This window comes from Micromesistius poutassou (assembly GCF_964030765.1).
Source record: "Micromesistius poutassou genome assembly, chromosome: 19".
Classification (NCBI taxonomy): Eukaryota; Metazoa; Chordata; class Actinopteri; order Gadiformes; family Gadidae; genus Micromesistius; species Micromesistius poutassou.
This window is the reverse complement of record NC_140289.1, coordinates 3,277,056-3,299,660: the sequence shown is the minus strand read 5'-3', so window position 1 is coordinate 3,299,660 and position 22,605 is coordinate 3,277,056. Positions and strand designations below refer to the sequence as shown.

The 22,605-nt window shown below is 39.0% G+C and overlaps 3 protein-coding genes across 3 annotated transcripts; all 3 read right to left on the bottom strand.

The window, feature by feature from the left end:
- Positions 1-850: 850 nt before the first annotated feature.
- LOC311364019 (cholesterol 24-hydroxylase-like) lies at positions 851-7,114 on the bottom strand. Its single transcript, XM_084484021.1, has 15 exons — positions 6,907-7,114; positions 6,754-6,828; positions 6,540-6,621; positions 5,801-5,874; positions 5,019-5,105; positions 4,581-4,719; positions 4,304-4,417; positions 3,880-4,042; positions 3,158-3,223; positions 2,927-2,999; positions 2,751-2,835; positions 2,034-2,144; positions 1,826-1,914; positions 1,345-1,411; positions 851-1,259 (listed from the first exon to the last, which is right to left on the bottom strand). The coding sequence occupies exons 1-15, from the start codon at positions 7,053-7,055 to the stop codon at positions 1,110-1,112; spliced, it is 1,524 nt and encodes a 507-aa protein (XP_084340147.1). The 5' UTR covers positions 7,056-7,114; the 3' UTR covers positions 851-1,109.
- A 752-nt stretch (positions 7,115-7,866) lies between these two features.
- Positions 7,867-14,851, bottom strand: LOC311364010 (cholesterol 24-hydroxylase-like; the record flags this gene model as incomplete). The annotated part of the gene is made up of 15 exons (XM_084484008.1): positions 7,867-8,142; positions 8,223-8,289; positions 8,681-8,769; positions 8,921-9,031; positions 9,293-9,377; positions 9,486-9,558; positions 9,726-9,791; positions 10,936-11,098; positions 11,343-11,456; positions 11,588-11,726; positions 12,235-12,321; positions 13,010-13,083; positions 13,240-13,321; positions 13,435-13,512; positions 14,703-14,851. 15 exons carry the CDS (start codon positions 14,849-14,851, stop codon positions 7,993-7,995), a joined length of 1,527 nt encoding a protein of 508 aa, XP_084340134.1. The 3' UTR covers positions 7,867-7,992.
- Positions 14,852-15,904: 1,053 nt separating this feature from the next.
- On the bottom strand, positions 15,905-21,152 carry LOC311364004 (cholesterol 24-hydroxylase-like). Its single transcript, XM_084484001.1, has 15 exons — positions 20,960-21,152; positions 20,806-20,883; positions 20,600-20,681; positions 20,395-20,468; positions 19,608-19,694; positions 19,328-19,466; positions 19,019-19,132; positions 18,650-18,812; positions 18,155-18,220; positions 17,922-17,994; positions 17,742-17,826; positions 17,362-17,472; positions 17,135-17,223; positions 16,572-16,638; positions 15,905-16,486 (listed from the first exon to the last, which is right to left on the bottom strand). The coding sequence occupies exons 1-15, from the start codon at positions 21,106-21,108 to the stop codon at positions 16,337-16,339; spliced, it is 1,527 nt and encodes a 508-aa protein (XP_084340127.1). The 5' UTR covers positions 21,109-21,152; the 3' UTR covers positions 15,905-16,336.
- Positions 21,153-22,605: the final 1,453 nt, after the last annotated feature.

The window sequence follows — 22,605 nt, the reverse complement described above, 5'->3', positions numbered from 1 at the left end:
TTCCATTGTAATATTGCTGTTAACACAGTTTGAGGGTATTTAAGTTTATTTGTATATTTGGAGTTACGTGTACTAGTTTTAATGTATATTGAACAAAGAGATGATGAAAGGTATGCCTAAAATATGTATATGTAACAATTTATGTTAAATGTATTGTAAATTGTAAAACTTTCAGATTTATGTGACCACGAATGGTTTGCAATAAAAAATGTTTAACTTAACACCTATGCCTTGTCCATTATCTCTTATCTATTATTCTCTTATTTTTTAAAGCTTTTTTACGAGTTTGCAGCAGATCATCTTGTTACGATAATAAAACGGTATAGCCGTTTCGTTGTAGCCCTGCAGTACGTCTTTGAAGTGAATGTCAACCAAAACTGAGATTTATTTCAAATGAGTCAGCAATGTCTCAGTGGCAACCCCATGAAAGCTTTTCTCGCTTCCCTTCATGATAACAGTTAAGAATGCCGGTAAATTAAGCAGATTAAAACGGTAAACCATTGCTCAAGGAGGGGACTCTGGGACTTATAGTTGGTAGGGATTCGAGCCTGTGACCCCCTGAGTAATGTCCTACATTAGCAGCGAGTTAGACTTCAACCCTCCTATGTGCGTCAGCACCGTTATGCAACTTTTGATTTGTGTGTGTGTGTGTGTGTGTGTGTCAGTGGGTTGAGTATGGATTAACTGATAGGGCCTCTGTAGGTCAAAAGATTTGTCTGAACCCTGTGTGGAAAAATCAGCTGGTGCAAGTGAGTTCCATTCAGCCCTACTGACTGACTTTGAGAAGCGACTTTTGATTGTAAGAAAGTATGTAAACTGTTGAAATAAGCATTTGACACAAATCCAGAAATAATGAAATAAGATTTATCTAAAATACATGTTTAACTTGGAGAAACTCACCTTTATGTTACATGAAAATGTCACGTTGCCTTAAGCAGCAAGGCCTTTACCTCTACACCGTCAACGAACATTGACAAAGAAACGTCCTCTTCATGATGAATTCTTACTGGTGCGGTTACTCATAAGTAGTCCATCATCGCCATCTGCTGGTCATGTTGTGTCACTAGTAGACCACGGCTTCTTAGGCCGGCTCATTGCAAAAAAAAGTTTCACATGTTGGGATTCCTGTGTTTAATGTTGCAAACAACTCCGCTCTTGGGCCTCAGGGTTAGGGTGTCCAAGATGTCAAAGGACTGTCCTGGTACCAGGCTGAACTCAAACCTCTGAAGCAGCTTAGCCATCACCACCTTAGCCTCCATCTGGAATCATATCATACACATGCTCAGTTTGTGTTTCTGGATTCTTATCGTTAGTGTGTTTGGTGTGTCTACCTGTGTCACCCACCTGTGCAAACTTCTGTCCCAGACAGGAGCGTGGTCCGAGAGCGAAGGGGTAGTAACAGTAGTAAGGCCTACAGGAAGATGGTTGCAGTGAATACGCAACACACTCTTTCCTTCTTAAAGAACATGAACATGACAAGAACATGACTTTACCAGATCAATCAAATGTTTTTTAGTCTGTGTACCTTTTACATTTTTGATTTCCAAGGGCCGTTATCAACGGGCACGGACCAATGTGCTATGGACCTTCAACCAATCATGTGAGACTTCAAGGGCAGGCAGCATGGTTGTTTATGAAAAAGCCTCAATGGTGCTCCCATAGAGAGCCTAAGTCACAACCATTCCGCTATCCCCCATGGGACCTTATTTCAGAAAGAATATGTATGGTATTGAACGTGAACATGAGTGCGTAGATTGTTCTTGTTCCCAGGCTATAAGCATTAAATATCCACGAATGTATGCTATTTTTAATGTAGACCGCTTACTTGGGAGCGTCTGGATGAAACCGGTCAGGATCAAACGTCAGTGGGTCCTTGAAGAATTTCTCCATCCTTCCACAGACATGAGCGCTAAACTATAAAATACACAACAATACACTTCAAATAACAGTACTGTCACCATTTTTCTATGAAGCTTGTTAAGTCTCAAGAAGACTTATTTGACTAGATTGCTAGAGAAACTGTAGCAACTGACCGAGCATATAATTCCTGCAGGTACGTGAACACCACTGATGTTCATGTCCTCTGGCAACACACGATTGGTTCCCGGAGCGGTGGCATACATCCTAAGGGTCTCCTTCAGCACCTATATATAAGATAAGGTAGAATGACTTGTGCTTCTTTAATCCAAGATGGGAAATAAGTGTGTCCCCGTTGAAGTACAGGACAGTTATAAGAATTACAGAGATAGAGATAGATAGAGTTATTAATCCCCCTTAGGAGAAATTCACATGTGACCAGCAGTACAGTGGGAAAAGAGAGTGCGAAACAAGAGTATATATACAAATAAATTTACCAATTTGAAATAAAATATAATAAAAAACTATTAGAATAAGATAAACATACTATATACAGGTAACTGTCCGTTTGTAGGTGACTTGTGCATCAAAAAATAAATATGACTATAAGTATAAATGTGCCAATGTGCAGGGTTCCTGAGGTAATGAAAAATGAAATAAATAACAAGGTTTAAACAATAATCAGTCCTGAGGTTTGGGGTTTAGTCCTTAAACAAGTCAAGAAAAAGGTGTTGGGGCTTGGAGGTGTCAACTACAAAACAACTACAAAGATATCAACTACAAAACAATACGCCGAATATATATACACTGTAATACTCTTAGCAATGCAGATGTAAAGAAATACACTTAAATAAATGTTTGGCCCTTCATCTTGATCCTTATAAAGGATGTACCTGTGACAGGTAGGTCAGCTCTCCCAAATCATCGTTGCTAATCTCCAGCTTCATTCCAAGAACAGCATCCACCTCTTTCTGCACTCTGGTGAACATAACAGGTTACAGGAATGTCCCCCGTCAATCTCCACATTAAAGAATTAAAGTTGCTCATTGCTTCTCATGTTGCCTCTTACTTTTCCATGACGTCAGGGTTTCTTCCTAGTTCCATGATGCAGAATGCAAGCTGATTGGCTGTAGTTTCCTGTCCTGAAAGCGGTGATGTTTCAATACAATTAATGCTAATCAGAAAGAATATGTTGACTGATAATGGGTAAATATGACTTTCAATCATTATCAAGATGATGTCTATAATTATGTCTACACAACGTATAAAGGTATAAAGTCGCGTTTATATCGAGACTTACCCGCGACGAAGAAGGTCACAAAGTTGTCCAACATAAGATCCTCATCTTCTTTAGTAATTTCCTCTTCTGTAATAAAGAAAGTATTTATTCTTCTATCCATCTATCAAAATATCCATCAAACTGTACTTTCAAGGACTTAGACTTTAGGTGTTTCACTTTGAAAGGTAGTTGGTTTCAGAAATGTCGTAGGGAATCGTAGGGAAATACAGTTTATGTCGTGTTTTATTTGGCATTTTGTAAATACCATTGATTTCTGTTGGAAGACTCATTGCTCATTGGCCGGAAACGGAAAGGGGGGCTGTTTACGTTTGGTTGTAGTCTTTTCGCTCAGTTCTAGCCCTACTGTTGAGATGGAGAACCGAATGAAAAGACAGGACTAATCGTCAAAATCGTCTGATCGGTCGGTGTCAACCACTCTATTTCATCCTAGACAACCCAGAAAGGGGGCTCAAAGTGCAAAATACCGGAATTCTCCTTTAAGTCATTCCATTAATAAAACAAAATGCAATTGATTGGGTACATTCTGTAGTCATTGATGTCAACATTTAAGGGACCTAGGATGCTAAGGATGTCACCACCAGGATGTCACCACCAGGCTGACCAATCACAGGACAGTACTCCTCCTGCATTGACTTCCCTTTGTCTCCTATTATCTTGCAACCAATTAATTTCAAGGCATTGGTGTTTATGAACAGCATTTATCATGGTATTTAGAACCCAACCGTGTCCAGCTGATTTGATGATCTGAGTGAGGATGTCTTTGGGTACATCTTCGCCATTTTGGATGGCGGTTCTCCGTTTGGAGATCCAGGCCTCTCCTGTGGTCCGCAGAAGCTGGCACGCCTCCCTCACCTCCTTGATGAACGGTCGGTTTTTTGGCATTAACTAGAAGAGTTAAATGCTCAATCACATAAGCAAGTTCAAACTTCCATCAAAAAGTTTCTGGGTTAGATTCTGAATGTCTGCAGCTAACCTGAAGAATCCCTTGTGCAGGATACCTTACTCCTTACTGCTCCTTAATAACATACTATTTAAATTCACTGTTGCTTATAAGAGCAATACAAGTGTCTAATAAATAGTAATACGTAGTATCCAGTGTGAACAAATTTGCACATTGACGCCATACCTGAAAAAGTTAGTATGTACCTGAAAAAACATGTCTCGGGTGGAATGAACCATGGCTTTCAGACACATCTCAATGGCTCTAGGGAAAGGCGAGTCATTGCTTTTATGGAGGTCTAAATCCATTCCAAAGGCCACCTGGATATTAGTAATAAAACATCAGTAGAATGTTTAGATATTTTAAAGTCCTTTGAAGGAAAACTATTTTCTGAGAATGTGATCTGTGAGCAGTTGAACATGGGCGACCAGGCAGTGAAACATGTCTCACATGACAAGGAGGAGAGACGTTTGGATGGAGTACCTTGGTGATGATATCTAAGGTCACACGGTTGAACAAGTAAAGCATCTTTGCTTCTTTTTTGCTATCTGCTAACTTTGTGAGTTCATCCATGAGGTATTCTGCCCTCTCGTTGAAGGTCCCCATCAGGCCCCTGAGGTACCTGGAAAAAATGATTTGATAAGTCTTGGTGTTAGCGCAGAATGCAATGGATGTGGGCCTGTCCCTGGAAATGTCACAGTTTAAAATATTTGAATAGATTTTGAAATGGATACACATTTCTGGACAGATGGTATTTAGTCTAAACAATAGGCTAACATTACAATATAAAAGGAATCCCTATTGAATTAGCCTGCTTTTGACCAGAAACTAAAAACAGATATATGGTTGCTACATGGACCACCAAACTACAAATGTCCCAGTTTTTCCTTTCAAAACTCTGGTCACCTTAGACTGACTTACAGACTGCTGAAGGCAGGGTCCATAATTCGTCGTTGTTTATGCCACTGCTCATGGTCGGTAGATGTAAGCAAGCCATTTCCCATAAACCTAGGTTGGAGGCAGAGATATTATTGCGTCGGATTTTGAAAATATTAAATGACACCAATTGGTTGAATATTAAAAAAGAAATCTAATGACCCAATACTTTCTCTCACATTACATTCTCATTCATAACATGATGATAATAAGCATGCAAACAAATAAACTGTGTTTTAGTACTTTTAGATTTAATTGCTATACCTAGACAAACCTAGGATATATTTACAGAAGATTACAGAACTGTGTTGGCCCAAATGGATTAGTCTTGAATTGGTTTAGTTATATCTCTGGCAGGGACTATGTCTCCCTTGGCACCCATTAAACCTCTTTAAATTCTGGCAACATTCCTCTCCGACCTGATTGGAGCGAGTGGGAGTGCCTTGTGCAAGAGACAACCTTGTTTACTTTTAAGCCTTCTGCGTTTTTCCCAAATATCTCTTTTATTCTGATTTGTAGGCTACTGTTATTTTACACTCAGTTCTTGTTCTAAGCACTTGCTGTTATAATGTACTCACACTTACTTACTGATTGATGTTGAAATCTTATATACACCTACACTGAATTATAATTATGAAGCATCAATCAATATTATCAATATTTTATGTTCAAGATTCCATCTCAACAAATGTGATATTGAGAGATAACTATAATTGCATTACATTGGTGTTTATATTAATGTTTAAATAATCAAACCATGAGATTACCTCGATCCAAAAAGTCCAAAGAATAGCTTGTATATGGGTTTAGGTTTTAGGCACTTGGGGGACATCAAGATCTCCTGCAATCACCAGAAGATACAATTATTAAATAATGAACTGCTAATATTTTGACCTCTGCACTCTTTATTGAGCAATTCCTGAGTAGCATCCAGCTGCAGCCCTGAAGCCGGACACTGTGGTATGGAAGGAAGAGAAGACATGAACCTGCAAGTATTTAGCGTCTTTATATAGTATTTGAGTTTCCACGTTTATATCCATCGTCTATCTAATTAGTATATGTTTTGAGTAAGGGTAAGCCTAACCCTAACCCTATATAGGATATATATATATATATATTTATTTGTCTTGTTAAATTTCACTAAAATAATTAATAATAATTAAGAGATTAATTATTATTAATTATTTTAGTGAAATTTAACAAGACAAATTTATGTTGAAAAACAGATATGTATTTTTTAAATTAGATTAATTATTATTAATTATTATTTTATTGAAATTTAACAAGAAAATTTTACGTTGAAAACTCGACTGGGACAGGTAGGGGGCGACTGTGACGCAAAACGACAAAAGAAGCCGAAGGAATCCGACTTGCCACACCACAGTGCGTTGCCAGTGCCACTGCCACACCGATCACGATGTACGGCTCCGGCGCTGCAGCTGGATGCTATTCCTTCTGCTTCAACTGATGGGCTTGTTGAGGCACTGACATAACTTCATATTTTACCTTCGTAGCCTCTGGACAGGTCACCAATAAAAAAATTATGTGAAGGGAATTAATCCGAACAACTGGTCCATACATTTCAGCCCTGTGAAAGAATAAATAGACATCCTAAGACATGTTTATGAGAAGAAACCGTGTTTGCATTTTACCGTATTTAGTAATAGTTGAGCTTGCCCACAGCCTGCACAATCAACAGTTCTAACCGAAACCTACTTACCACTTTTGGAATTTGTCGTGGAGAATAGTATCACTCTGTGTTTCCATAATTGTCCATGAATGCCCAAATAAAAAGCTGCAATGATCAAAGCAGTTAGTCAATCGTATGCTTTTCAAACGACTATAAGCGATAAAGCAATTGGAGAGTTCTTACCCGTCTCTTGGTGGGCCAGGGATATGATCATATTTCATGTGAATGTGTTTGATATACAAACAATAAACAAGGAACGCAACCGCAATCAGAAGGAAAATATAGAACATCGCATGACAGGCCCAGTTTGCCAGGAGGTAAAACAAACCCATTTTAACTTGGAGGTGATAAGAGTGGAGTCTGTTTCCGGAGTGATAGGCGGAGGGTCTGTCTTTTCCTCAAGCGCAAGCGCACTTCGGTAGGCTACCGTTGATTAATATTTACCAGTGGACAAGTAGAAACTTAACTTGTTTCGTTGTTTTTTTGCGCTCACTTTGGTCGAGGTATTCGCTGGCATCGGCTGGGGGAGACTTGCTTTTATGACGTTTCAGAAATCGCCAGCACTTATCAGTCAACCGTTTACAGATAGAGCTGGCAAGCAAGATAATGCTGCAAGAAACCGACCAATCGCACTAAAACTCAACAACAAAGTAGTTGAGTATAGGCCTACCTGCCAGTCCTAACATATAAATACAATAAACAACAAACACAATTTGAGGAAGATCCGTGATGGAGCATCATGAAGTTACAAGGATTCCGCAGGTTTGGTGACGGTTAGCCTACTCATCACGAGTAGTCCATCATTGCCATCTGCTGGTCATGTTGTGTCAGTAGACCATATTTATGGCTATGGGTCTATGCTCCGTACTGGCGGAAAATCTGTAGCGAAATTAAATGGCTTAATTGGGCCTTATTATATGAGAGAGATATGTTCATGGAGTTCACCCATAATGACCTCTATATTTAGTAATTGTTGATACTCTACATGCATAATTAATAGTAACATAATTTATTTGCAGGATATTACCTTTAATTTTACTATGTCTGCCTGCAAATAGATTCACCCTCAATTTCTGATTGAACAATGATGCATTTGATTGAGGTATCTTTCTCAAGGATGCAAGGTTGGTAGGTAGGTAGGTAGGTTTCAGTTGTTAGGAATAAAACCCTGTATATTTTTAGCTGGGAGTCTGTCACTCTCAACTCTGCTATATATCTGCCAGAAGAGAGAGAAGTCATCTGAAGAATTGTTCATTGCAAAATAAAGTTTCACATGTTGGAATTCCTGTGTGCAATGTTGCAAACAACCGCGCTCTTAGGCCTCAGGGTTCCAGTGTCCAGGATGTCAAAGGACTGTCCTGGTACCAGGCTGAACTCAAACCTCTGAAGCAGCTTGGCCATCACCACCTTAGCCTCCATCTGGAGTCACATCATACACTTGCTCAGTTTGTGTTTCTGGATTATTTTTAGTTAGCATGTGTGGTGTGTCTGTCACCCACCTGTGCAAACTTCTGTCCCAGACAGGAGCGTGGTCCGAGAGAGAAGGGGTAGTAACAGTAGGAAGGCCTACAGGAAGATGGCTGCAGTGAATACACAACACTCTCTTTCCTACTTAAACACTGTCAACTGAAATTAATGTGGAAATCAGCAGTTCACATTGAAAGATTGACCCTATGCTAAAAACAATAAGAAGACACCGCTACTCTATAAAAGTAGTTTAATTTAGGGAGCTAATCATAAAATATTGTTGGTAATTTGAGACAAAAAAAAATTTGTGAATTAAACTATATATATATATATAAACTATTTGCCTGACATCGCCAGACCAATTCTCAAATACGTTTTAGTCTGGAACCTCCCAGTACATTTTAGATTTCTAAGGGCCGTTATCAACGGGTAAAGACCAAAGTGCTTCTGCACGGAAATTGATAAGACCTTCAACTTGGGAACCGCTTACTTGGGAGCGTCTGGATGAAAGCGGTCAGGATCAAACGTCAGTGGGTCCTTGAAGAATTTATCCATAATCCCACAGACATGAGAGTCAAACTGTAAAATACACAACAATACACAAAAATACACAAAAAAAATAATATTACTGTCACAATTTATCACGTGAATAATATTTATCTTTCTATGAAGGTCATTAAGTTTCAACAACACGTATTTGACTAGATTTCTAGAGAAACTAGCAACTGACCATGATCACAACTCCTGCAGGTACATGAACACCACTGATGGTCATGTCCTCTGGCAACTCACGAGAAGTTCCCGGAGCGGTGGAATACATTCTCAGGGTCTCCTTCAGCACCTGTCAGAAGAATATAAGATAAGGTAGAATGACTCTTTAATCCCAGACAGGAAATAAGCGTGTCCCTGTGAAAAGTACAGGACAGTTATAAGAATGAAAGAGATACGACTGAGATACGAATGCAAAAAAAACCTACAAAAAAACCTACAAAAACCTAAAAAAAATGCATGAAATATAAAGCTACATACACTGTCATACTCTTAGCAATGCAGATGTAAAGAAATAAACTTAAAAAAATGTTGATCCTTATAAAGGATGTACCTGCGACAGGTAGGTCAGCTCTCCCAAATCATCATAGCTAATCTCCTGCTTCATTCCAAGAACAGCATCCACCTCTTTCTGCACTCTGGTGAACATAACAGGTTACAGGAATGTCCCCCGTCAATCTCCACATTAAAGAATTCAAGTTTGCTAGTTTCTTTCATTGCTCATTGCTTCTCATGTTGCTTCTTACTTTTGAATGATGTCAGCGTTTCTTGCTAGTTCCATGATGCAGAATGCAAGAAGATTGGCTGTAGTTTCCTGTCCTGAAAGCGGTGATGTTTCAATACAATTAATGCTTTAAATAAGGAGAAGCGGATCACCAAGCATATGGATAAATTATTCATTATCAAGATGTTTCATGAAGCAACAGTCTATAATTATGTCTACACAACGTATACAGTTATAAAGCCATGTTTATATCGAGACTTACCTGCGATGAAGAAGGTCACAAAGTTGTCCAACATAACATCCTCATCTTCTTTGGTAATTTCCTCTTCTGCCATAAAAAAAGTGTTTATTCTTCAATCCATATATTAAATGATACATCCAACGGTACTTTCAAGGACTTAGCCTTTATGTGTTTCACATTGAAAGGTAGTTGGAACAACTCATCTACATCTGTGTAAAGCAGGGGTCTTCAAGTGGGGTTGCAGAGGTACTGCAGTGGGGTCGCAAAATTATTCTGATATATATATATATTTTTAAATACACATTAACATGAATCCAACATATACTTTTTCAAATATGCACTCAATAACAGTTATGCTAATGTGTATTCATGTTATTATTCATGTTAATGTGTATTTTCAGTAACTAACATATTACATTTATGCAACATTGATGAAAGGCTACCCATGAATCATTGCGGTAAGATCAGTATCTGACACCTTCATAGCAGCGATTGAGTCAGGACCTCTAATCAAAATAATTGTGAGTTAGGTATTTTGTGAGCCACAGTGGATCGTTTTGTTACTTTTAAAGCAAGGGACTCAAACAAACCCTCCACCTCAGAAAAAAACAGCGAAAGTGTGGAAGATGAGGTTGCACCTAGCACTCGCAATGCTACAACGGCTCAACAGGGTCCAACAGCAGCTACTTTTAATTGCAAACGCAAACGAAAATATTCAGAAAATAATCTAAAATTTCACTTTCAGGAGACTCAGGATGCTGAATTGCCAATGTGCGTTATCTGCTCTGCAGTGCTATCAAATGAGTCTATGAACCCATCAAAGATACAGCGTCACTTGGAGTTTAATATTTAACACCGTTTTATACAATATATGTAGTGGGGGGTCCCAGCTCAGTCATTCTATCAGCTATGGGGTCCTTGGCCTAAAAACGTTGAAGACGTTTGAATGATGATGGAAGCATCATTCAATATGAAGTTGTTCTATAAATAAAAACAACCTTAAAAAATATGTATTTATTTTCTGAATCTACAGTTAATTGGGATGGGATTCATTCTGTACTCATTAATGTCACCATGTAGGGACCTAGGATGCTAACCACTGGGCTGACCAATCACAGGACAGTACTCCTCCTGCATTGACTTCCATTTGTCTATTTTTATCTGGCAACCAATTAATTTCAAGGCATTGCAATTTATGAACAGCATTTTATCATAGTATTTGGAACCCAACCTTGTCCAGCTGATTTAATAATCTGAGTGAGGATGTCTTTGGGTACATTTTCGCCGTTTTGGACGGCAGTTCTCCGTTTGGAGATCCAGGCTTTTCCTGTGGTCCGCAGAAGCTGGCACGCCTCCCTCACCTCCTTGATGAATGGTCGGTTCTTTGGTCTTAGCTGGAATAGTTACATGTTCAAACATAAAAGCAAGGGTAGTAGTGTATAGAGAGCTGGGGTGTTCAACTTTCATCAAAAGGTTTCTGGGTTAGATTCCCAATGTCTGCAGCTAACCTGAAGGACAACTTGTGCAGGATACCTCACTCCTTACTTCTAATATAAGTGTCTAATGAATAATAATACGTAGTATCCAGTGTGAACAAATATGCATATTTATGCCATACCTGAAAAAGATAGTATGTACCTGAAAAAACATGTCTCGGCTGTAAGGGACCATGCCTTTCAGACACATCTCAATGGCTCTAGGGAAAGGTGAGTCATTATTTTTTACGAGGTCCAAATCCATTCCAAAGGCCACCTGAATATTAGTAATAAAACATCAGTAGAACGTTTAGATATTCTAAAGATTTGAGGGAAACCTGTAAACTCTTCATTTACGTTAATTCACTAACTATGACAGAGGAAAGACATTTGGATGGAGTAGCCTACCTTGGTGATCACATCTAAGGTCACACGGCTGACCAACTGGAGCATCTTTGCTTCTTTTTTTCTATCTGCTAACTTTGTGAGTTCATCCATGAGGTATTCTGCCCTCTCGTTGAAGGTCCCCATCAAGCCCCTGAGATACCTGCAAAAATTTATAAGAGAAGTCTTGGTGTCAACTAAGAAAGCAATGGATGTGGGCCTGTCCCTGGAAATGTCCCTGTTTAAAATAGGATTTTTTTTTAATTCGATTTATAGATGCAATATAGATGTATATTCATAAATATAAATTATTAGACCATTGATAATTAGTCTTGTGTCTATATAGCTGTGACGCAACCTTTATACAGGGGTCTAAAGTCTTAACGGTGGTATAAAGTATATTGCCTTTATACCATAAGCAGGCATGACCATTCATAAACAATAGGCTAGCATTACAATATAAAAGGAATCCCTATTCGATAAGCCTGCTTTTTTTTTTTGCTTAAAATACAACCATTGGGTTGGGTTTTGAAATAAATGTGATATAAATTTGTTCCTTTTGTTCATTTCAGAATAAATCAGATATACTGTTGATATATGGACCGCAAAACCACAAATGTCCCTGTTATTCCTTTCAAAACACTGGTCAGCTTCGACTGGTGTCAACTTACAGACTGCTGAAGGCGGGGTCCATAATCCGTCGTTGTTTATGCCACTGCTCATGGTCGGTAGCTGTAATCAAGCCATTTCCCAGCAACCTATGTTGTAGGCAGAGTGAATAGTGCGTAGGATTTCTAGAATTTGAAATTACACCAATTGGTTGAATATAAAGAATGGATGAAATTAACCAATACATTTCTCTCACATTACATTTACATTCATACATGATGAAAATAAGCATGGACAAAAATTAACTGTTTCAATACTTTAAGACTTAATTGCTATACCTTTGAGACAGTCAACCAGGATATATTTAGGAATAGATTACAGAACTGTGTCGGCCAAAATGGCTAAGTTTTGGTTTAGGAGTTATATTGGTTTAGGAGTTATATCTCTGGCATACTTTGTCTCCCTTGGTGCCCATTAAACCTCTTCAAAATTCTGGCAACATTCCTCTCCGACCTGATTGGACTGAGTGGGAGTGCCTTGTGCAAGAGACAGCCTTGTTTACTGTTAAGCCCTTTGCTGTTTGCCCAAATGTATCTGTTATTCAGATTAGAAGGCTAATTTATACTCAGTTCTGGTTCTAAGCACTTGCTGTTATAATTTACTCACAAACTTACCTACTGATTGACATTTCAATCTTATAAACACCTGCACTCATTTATAATTGTCAACATTTTCAAGAGTCCATCTAAACAAATATTAATATTGAGAGACTTTGATTGCATTACATTGGTGATTATATTAATGGCATGTTTAAATCAAATCAAAGCATGAGATTACCTTGTTCCAAAAAGTCCAAAGAGTCGTTTGTACACAAGTCTATCTTTTGGGTACTTGGGGGACATCAAGATATCCTGCAATCACCAGAAGATACAATTAAATAATTAATGAATTAAATTAAATAATGAAGTGCAAATATTTTGAGCTTTGCAGTTTGCACTCTTAATTGAGCAATTCCTTCTTGTTCAACTGCTGGGCTTGTGATGCACAGGGATAACTTCATAATTTACCTTAGTAGCCTCTGGGCAGGTCAAAAGTATAACAACGACATGAAAAGAATTGATCCTAACAACTGGCCCATATATTTCAGCCCTGTGAAAGAATAAATAGACATCCTAAGACATGTTTATGTACTTGCTTTTCTACCGTACTTATAGTAATAGTTGAGACTGCACTATCAACAGTTCTAACCAAAACCTACTTACCACTGTAGAAATTTGTCGTGGAGATTTCTTTCACTCTGGTTTTCTCCAATCATTGTTTGTGAATGCCCAAATAAAAAGCTGTAATGATCAAAGTAATTGGTCAGTCTTGCTTACCAAAGAGTCGACTAAAGCTGACCCCACACTACAAGATAAATGTCCCGATATCGGGGCCGATTTGCCCCTTACGAGAATCGGGGTGGCGTTCCCATGGCAGCCGAATCGGGACGAAAATCGGCCAAGATTATCCTGTCTGCCGTAGTGTTCTAAGATAGAATCTCATAAACTTAAGACCTCCCGATCTCAAAATCGGGGTTATCCAACATGTTAGATATTTTCGGCATGTTGAGTGTGTAGTCAACATAATAGCGACGCACGCACACACAAACACACACGCAAAACACACACACACACGCTGACCCGAAGGTGCTCCATCATGCCAAAGCGCATTCAATTCTCACTTTTAAATTTTCGTTTCCAAATATTTATTTAAAAACGAAAATATCTGTTTTAGTGCGTGTGTGTTAAATTAAATGTTTTTATATCCTAAACAAATTCCGTTGCAAATAGGAGGCGCGCAGCATCAATATCCTAACACAGACACATTTTGCAGATTGTAAATTGACATGATACATTGTAAACGTTCACAATCCTGCTCTATGCTCTGTGATATTTTGTTTATCATCATTTCTATTAACTTCTGCGAGGCGCATAAAGTGGTCATGTAGATCGGTCGTCTGCCCGTCTATTGCGCGTATCACACATGAGCAGATCTTGCACACAACGTCAGTCGTGTCCCTTGGCTGTCCTATTTGTTGTATATTTGTTGATGTTGTTATTGTCATGCGTGTTCTGGTTATTTGCGCATGATTAAACATGAGTCTTTATATGGCGATAAAACAAAGCTTTGTTGCGTTTTTTTTCCTTCTTTTTGAAGTGGGGATCGGGGGTGCGCCAACCCGGTTGGGACGTAAAGGGGGTGCGCAGGAAAAAAAGTTTGGGAACCGCTGCTCTAGATCTACCATCTCTTGTCTCTCGATCTCTTGTCTCGTGCTGGATGACGTAGCCTACACGGCCGAGAATCGGATAAGATTATCCTGTAGTGTGGGGTGTTCCGTCTTGTGTTCTAATCTTATGTCGGATCGGAGAGCAAAAATCGGCTGCGATTCTCGTTAAGTGTGTGGTGTACTCCGACTCAAAAATCGCATAAGATAAAAAAATCGTGTAGTGTGGGGCAGCCTTAAGTGAGAAAGCAATTAGAGAGTCCTTACCTGTCTCTTGGTGGGCCAGGGATATGATCATATTTCATGTGAATGTGTTTAATATACAAACAATAAACAAGGAATGCGAATGCAATGAGAAGGACAATAAAGAAAATCGCATAATAGGCCCAGTTTGCCAGAAGGTAAAACAAACCCATTTTACTTGTTTCATGCAGTTTGGTTGGCTATTAGAAGAGTTCAATCTATTTATGCCGTTGACAATGTTATGGAGGAGGGTCCAGTCTTTTCCTCATACGCACTTCGGCATCCGTTGGCCTACATATTTACCAGTGGACAAAGTAAACCTCACTTTAATTGTAGGCAAAACTATTTGTGACTTTTTTCAGTTTTTATAGTTAGTTTATAGTTATAGTTTATTGATATAGGCTATACATATAGGCTACAGTTATTGCTACCACGTAAACACGTCTAACGCATACAAAACTTGTTAAAACGTAGGCCTATGAGATATTTACCACACAAAACTTATTAAAACGTATGAGATATTTGTACACATGGCACGTGGCATCTACGAGAGCACTCAATGACCGCGTTCCCAGCATCAACAGACCGTAACTAAAGCAGAATAAGGCCTGTTTTTCTGGCCTATTCATTTGTAACGTGCTTGCGTTTACACTTTTTCTTCTTTTATTCCAATCTTCTGCTGTGTGTGATATATTTCTGAAAATGCTAATAACGTAGGCCTAATTATGAGGTTTGGAAATAATATAACATCATATTGTGTTTTATATTATATGATATTGCATTATACGATATAGTATAATATTGTATATGGTGTAGTGGTAAATAACGAGGTGGGTAAACAATGGATTCTGTAATCAAGGTAGGCTAAGACTTGCCACGACATACCATTAAAAAAACAACCTAATATTTGTTTATTTATTACTAGAATGTACTTACAACCAGTAGTGTATGATCTGGAATTACAAACTGCATCTTCAGTAGCCTACACCGTATCTTGTCATGTAGGCCTATCATCACTCCATTTTAAAGTTTTGGACGTTTTAGAAATCGCCAGCTCTATCAGTCAACCCTGACAGATAGAGCTGGCAAGCAAGACAATGCTGTAAGACACCGGCCAAACGCACTTAAACGTGACTAAAACGAAGTTGATATAGGCCTACCTGCCAATACAATTAACAACGAACACAGGAGAGTTGAGGAAGATCCTTGATGGAGCATCATTCCGCAGGTTTGGTGGTTACATAGTATTCTCACATCGCCATCTGCTGGTCATGTTGTGTCAGTAGTAGACCATATGTATGGCTATTAGGGTCTGTGCTCCGTACTGGCAGAAAATCTGTAGCGAAATTAAATGTCTTATTTTGGTCTTATCATGAGATCATGGATTTCACCGATAATGACCCCTATATTTCTGAAGTAAATGTTTATACTCTATATGCATAATTAATAGTAACATAATTTATTTGCAGGATGTTGCCAATCGATTCACCCTCGCTTTTTGATTAAGGTATCTTTCTCAAGGATGCAACAGGTAGGTCGTTAGGAATCAAACCCACAATATTTTTTGCTGGGAGTCTCTCACCCTACTCCCACTCCGCTATCTACCTGCCATAAGAGAGGAAGGTCATCTGCAGAATTGTTCATTGCAAAATAAAGTTTCACATATTGGGATTCCTGTGTGCAATGTTGCAAACGACTCCACTTTTGGGCCTCAGGGTTCCGGTGTCCAGGATGTCAAAGGACTGTCCTGGTTCCGGGCTGAACTCAAACCTCTGAAGCAGCTTGGCCATCACCACCTTAGCCTCCATCTGGAATCACATCATACACTTGCTCAGTTTGTGTTTCTGGATTCTTATCGTTAGTGTGTTTGGTGTGTCTACCTGTGTCACCCACCTGTGCAAACTTCTGTCCCAGACAGGAGCGTGGTCCGAGAGCGAAGGGGTAATAACAGTAGTAAGGCCTACAGGAAGATGGCTGCCGTGAATACACAACACTCTCTTTCCTACTTAAACACTGCCAACTGAAATGAATGTGGAAAGTCAGCAGTTCACATTGAAAGATGAACCTATGCTAAAACAATGACAAGAACATGACATCGCCAGACCAATTCTCAAATGTGTTAGTCTTGAACTTCTCAGTACATTTTCGATTTCCAAGGGCCGTTATCAACAGGCACAGACCAAAGTGCTTCTGGAGGGAAATCGCTAGACCTACAACCAATCAGAGCAACCAATAGTGTGAGACTTCAGCGGCAGCCAGCATGGTTGTTTATGAAAAATCCTCAACGGTGCTCTAATAGAAAGCCTAAGTCACGACCCTTCCGCTGTCCCCATGAGACCTTATTTTGGAAAAAATATGCATAATAGTGAACGTGAACACGAGCGCTTACATTCGTCTTGTTCCCAGGCTTTTAATATTAAATATCCACTATGCTCCTTTTAATGTAGACCGCTTACTTGGGAGCGTCTGGATGAAACCGGTCAGGATCAAATCTCAGTGGGTCCTTGAAGAATTTATCCATCCTCCCAGAGACATAAGAGTCAAACTGTAAAATACACAATACACTTCAAATAATATTACTGTCACCATTTATCACGTGAATAATATTTACCTTTCTATGAAGCTTGTTAAGTTTCAAGAAGACGTATTTGACTAGATTGCTAGAGAAACTGTAGCAACTGACCATGCCCACAACTCCTGCAGGTACATGAACACCACTGATGGTCATGTCCTCTAGCAAATCACGAGAAGTTCCCGGAGCGGTGGGATACAACCTCAGGGTCTCCTTCAGCACCTGTCGGAAGAATATAAGATAAGGTAGAATGACTCTTTAATCCCAGACGGGAAATAAGCGTGTCCCTGTGAAAAGTACAGTTGAAGTACAGGACAGTTAAGTTTATAAGAATGAAAGAGATACAAAAATGCAAAAAAAACGACAAAACAATGCACAAAATATAAAGCTATTAGCCTATATACACTGTCATACTCCTAGCAATGTAGACATAAATAAATAGACATTTATAGATGTTTGGCCCTTCATCTTGATACTTATAAAGGATGTACCTGTGACAGGTAGGTCAGCTCTCCCAAATCATCATAGCTAATCTCCTGCTTCATTCCAAGAACAGCATCCACCTCTTTCTGCACTCTGGTGAACATAACAGGTTACAGGAATGTCCCCCGTCAATCTCCACATTAACAAATTCAAGTTTGCTTCTCATTGCTTCTCGTGTTGCCTCTTACTTTTCCATGACATCAGGGTTTCTTCCTAGTTCCATGATGCAGAATGCAAGCTGATTGGCTGTAGTTTCCTGTCCTGAAAGAGGTCATGTCTCAATATAATTAATGCTGATCAGCAATAATATCTTCACTGATAATGGGTAAATGATTCCTTATCGAGATGTTTCATACAGCAGTCTATAATTATGTCTACGAAACGTATAAAGGTATAAAGTCACGTTTATATTGACACTTACCCGCGATGAAGAACGTCACAAAGTTGTCCAACATAACATCCTCATCTTCTTTACTCATTTCCTCTTCTGCAATAAAGAAAAGTATTTATTCTTCAATCCATCAAATGATCCATCAAACGGTACCTTCAAGGACTTACCCTTCATGTGTTTCACTTTGAAAGGCAGTTGGAAAGACTGACTAAAGGTCACCTAAATCTGTGCAAATCATCAATACAATATTAAGTTGTTCCATAAATAAAACCCATCAAAAATATGTATTTATATTCTGAATCTACAGTAAATTGGGTTGGGATTTATTCTGTACTCACTCATTCATGTCACCATGTACGGACCTAAGATGCTTACCACCAGGCTGACCAATTACAGTACAGTACCACCAACCTGCATTGATTTCCTTTTTTTGTCTCTCTTAATTGGTTGCCTCCCTGGCAACCAATTAATTTCAAGGCATTGTTGTTTATGAACTGCATTTTATCATAGTATTTGGAGCCTAACCGTTTCCAGCTGATTTGATGATCTGAGTGAGGATGTCTTTGGGTACATCTTCGCCATTTTGGATGGCGGTTTTCCGTTTGGAGATCCAGGCTTCTCCTGTGGTCCGCAAAAGCTGGCACGCCTCCCTCACCTCCTTGATGAATGGTTGGTTCTTTGGGTATAGCTGAAAGAGTTAAATGTTCAATCATAAGCAAGTTAAACTTCCATCAAAAAGTTGTTGGGTTGGATTCCCAGTGGCTGCAGCTGTCACACCTTACCTCTTCTTAATAACATGGTATTTAAATTCACTGTTGCTCATAAAAGCAATAAAAGATAAATAAAAGAACAAACATGCATATCAATGTCATAATTGAAAAAGATGGCATGCACCTGAAAAAGCATGTCTCGGACGTAAGGAACCATGCCTTTCAGACACGTCTCAATGGCTCTAGGGAAAGGCGAGTCATTGTTTTTGTGGAGGTCCAAATCTATTCCAAAGGCCACCTGAATATTAGTAATAAATCATAAATTAAACGTTTAGATATTTTCAAGTATTTTGAAGGAAAACTATTTTCTTAGAATGGGATTTATGAGCAGTTGAACATGGCAGGAAACAAGGACAATAAAGTATCCTGTAAACTCTTCATTTACGTTCATTCACTGACTATGACATTGAGGAAAGACATTTGGATGGAGTACCTTGGTGATGACATCTAAGGTCACACGGTTGACCAACTGGAGCATCTTTGCTTCTTTTTTGCTATCTGCTAACTTTGTGAGTTCATCCATGAGGTTTTCTGCCCTCTCGTTGAAGGGCCCCATCAGGCCCCTGAGGTACCTGCAAAATATGGCACAGAAAGCAATGTATGGGGGCCTGGAAATGTCCCCGTTTGAAATACGATTTTTCAAATATTTGAATACATTTTGAAATGGCAAAGGTCATCTTGCTTGCTCACAAATTTCACTGGTGTCAACTTACAGACTGCTGAAGGCAGGGTCCATAATCCGTCGTTGTTTATGCCACTGCTCATGGTTGGTAGCTGTAACCAAGCCATTTCCCAGAAACCTACGTTGTAGAAAGAGTGAATAGTGCATAGGATTTGGAGAATTTGAAATTACACCAATTGGTTGAATATAAAAAATGGATGCAATGAACCAATACTTTCTCCTACATTACATTCTCATTTATAACATGATAACATGAATAAGCATGGACAAAAATAAACTCAATTTTAGTACTTGTACTTAGTACTTTTAGACTTAGATTACAGAACTGTATTGGCCCAAATTGCTTGGTCTTGAATTGGTTTAGTAGTCATATCTCTGGCAGGGACTTTGTCTCCCTTGGCGCCCATTAAACCTCTTGAGAATTCTGGCAACGTTCCTCTCCGACCTGATTGTAGTGAGTGGGAGAGCCTTGTGCAAGAGACAACCTTGTTTACCGTTAAGCCTTTTGCTGTTTGCCCAAATGTATCTGTTATTCAGATTTGTAGGCTACTGTTAATTTACACTCAGTTCTGGTTCTAAGCACTTGCGCTTGCGGTTATAATTCACTCACTTACTCTCTACTTACACTTACTCAATGATGCAATCTTATATACACCTACACTAAATTATAATTGTCAAGATTTTATGTTCAAGATTTCATCTAAACAAATTTGATATTGAGAGGTAATTATAATTACATTCCATCACAGCATACATTGGTGTTTATATTAATGACATATTTTTATGAGATTGAGATTTATTGAGATTTATGAGATTACCTCGTTCCAAAAAGTCCATGGAGTTGTTTGAATACAAGTTTAGCTTTTAGGTACTTGGGGGACATCAAGATCTCCTGAAATCACCAGGAAATACAATTATTAAATAATGAAGTCCAAATATTTTGACCTTTGCCCTCATTATTGAGCAATTCCTTCTTGTTCAACTGCTGGGCTTGTCATGCACTGGGATAACTTCATATTGTACCTTAGTAGCCTCTGGACAGGTCACAAGTATAACAACGACGTGAAGAGTATTAATCCTAACAACTGGTCCATACATTTCAGCCCTGTGAAAGAATAAATAGACATCTTAAGACATGTTTATGAGTGGAAGCCGTATTTTTTTTTTTTACCATATTTATTTGAGCCCACTGCCTGCACTATCAACCTTTCTAACAGAAACCTACTTACCACTGAAGGAATTTGTCGTGGAGATTTCTATCACTTCGTGTTTCCTCTAACACTGTGCGTGAATGCCCCAATAAAAAGCTGCAATGATCAAAGTAATTAGTCAATCTTATGCTTTTCAAACGACTAAGCGAGAAAGCATTTAGAGAGTTCTTACCTGTCTCTTGGTGGGCCAGGGATATGATCATATTTCATGTGAATGTGTTTAATATACAAACAATAAACAAGGAACGCGAATAAAATCAGAAGGAAAATATAGAAAATCGCATAACAGGCCCAGTTTGCAAGAAGGTAAAACACACCCATTTTAACTTGTTTCACGCAGTTCGGTAGGCTATTAGAATAGTTAAATCTGTTTCTGGTGTTCACAATGCTATGGAGGAGGGCATAGTCTTTTCGCAAGAGACGATGTGATTGGTCACAGATACCGTAAACACCGACAACACAGCGCAATTTTGAATATACTACTGCTTGCGCTAGTAAAACCATAACTCAATAATTACAATGACAATAACACATTTTAAATTGGGGTCAACTCTTTTTAGAGGTGCGCAAACGTTATTTCAGAAATGTAGGTGGTGAATAAACGCAGTTTACGTGCGTTTAGCCTCCAGTCCAGCCCATATAGTATCATCGTAACAGGCTACATTAAGACACATACAGTGCGCCCTTTCTGGTTCCTATGGAAACCAAATACACCGGCCAATCGCACTAAAAACTAAGTTTATTATAGGCCTACCTGCCAATCCTAACACATTGATACAATAAACAACAAACACAGAAGAGTTGAGGAAGCTCCGCGATGGAGCATCATGAAGTTAAAAGGATTCCGCAGGTTTCTTCGGAGAAGGCCAGGCAAGTGACAGAGAGTTGACACACTGGCAGTGATAGCTGCCTGCCTGTTATTAGCCCGTTGCGTTAGTTAGCCTGGCCCTAAGACACACACCACTCGCATAGTACTAGCTGTCTGTTGTGCAATAAGTAACTAATATCCCTCTTCTTTCCACTTTAAGTATTTTGGACATACCGACCTCCACAGACATACCGATTTCTGAAGAAAGCACAGTTGTTAATTCAGCTGCACCGAGAAAGGCAGGGGAGGCCCCCGCCACATACATCGCATTTTATTATATTCTTTGTGGAAATTCGTCGTTCTCCATTGTTTAATTCATACTTTCCTTGTCAGCTGTTGGATAAAGGAGGTTATCACCTGTACGCAGGGCCTGGGAGGAAGCCCAGGCTTCTGAAACAGCTGGAGGAGTTTGTGAAGAGAGAGCTGCACGCCGTCAACCCAGAGGACCCGGACTCTCAGGAGAGAAAACTCCAGGTCTGTTTGCTCCATCACTCCTTATAGGATATGCTATCGATTTTTTTATATTTTATTTCACACGGACAGTAACGGACACACACACACACACACACACACACACACACACACACACACACACACACACACACACACACACACACACACACACACACACACACACACACACACACACACACACACACACACGGTACATTTGTTGTACCATCTTCATTAAGTTTTTCTTTGCATACAGGTCTATCGCAATGCCTTCGGTCGTTTCATTGAGGAGTTCAGAAACTACCAACCGCTGCTTGATGCCATTCAAAAAGAATATGAAAACTCTTTAGGTTTGTATTTATTTCTTCCTTTAGTTTTTAATTTACTATACTGTATAACATAACCGTTATAGCATTATTATATTACTATCATCACATTTCCCTTCAGGGAAAAAACTAGCACAGAAATGATTCTTTAAAATGATTTGTCTGGTTGAT

Bases quoted from the DNA above. Each gene is read 5' to 3' on its own strand.
- LOC311364019 (XM_084484021.1), bottom strand. From the start codon at position 7,055: ATGGGTTTGTTTTACCTCCTGGCAAACTGGGCCTGTCATGCGATGTTC. The intron at 3,000-3,157 runs GTAAGTCTCGAT...CACCGCTTTCAG, and splicing joins TGTGACCTTCTTCGTCGCGG to GACAGGAAACTACAGCCAAT. The intron at 1,260-1,344 runs GTGGGTGACACA...ATATGATTCCAG, and splicing joins TGGGACAGAAGTTTGCACAG to ATGGAGGCTAAGGTGGTGAT.
- LOC311364004 (XM_084484001.1), bottom strand. From the start codon at position 21,108: ATGGGTGTGTTTTACCTTCTTGCAAACTGGGCCTGTTATGCGATTTTC. The intron at 17,995-18,154 runs GTAAGTGTCAAT...GACCTCTTTCAG, and splicing joins TGTGACGTTCTTCATCGCGG to GACAGGAAACTACAGCCAAT. The intron at 17,473-17,741 runs GTACATCCTTTA...TTCTTCCGACAG, and splicing joins AGCTGACCTACCTGTCACAG to GTGCTGAAGGAGACCCTGAG.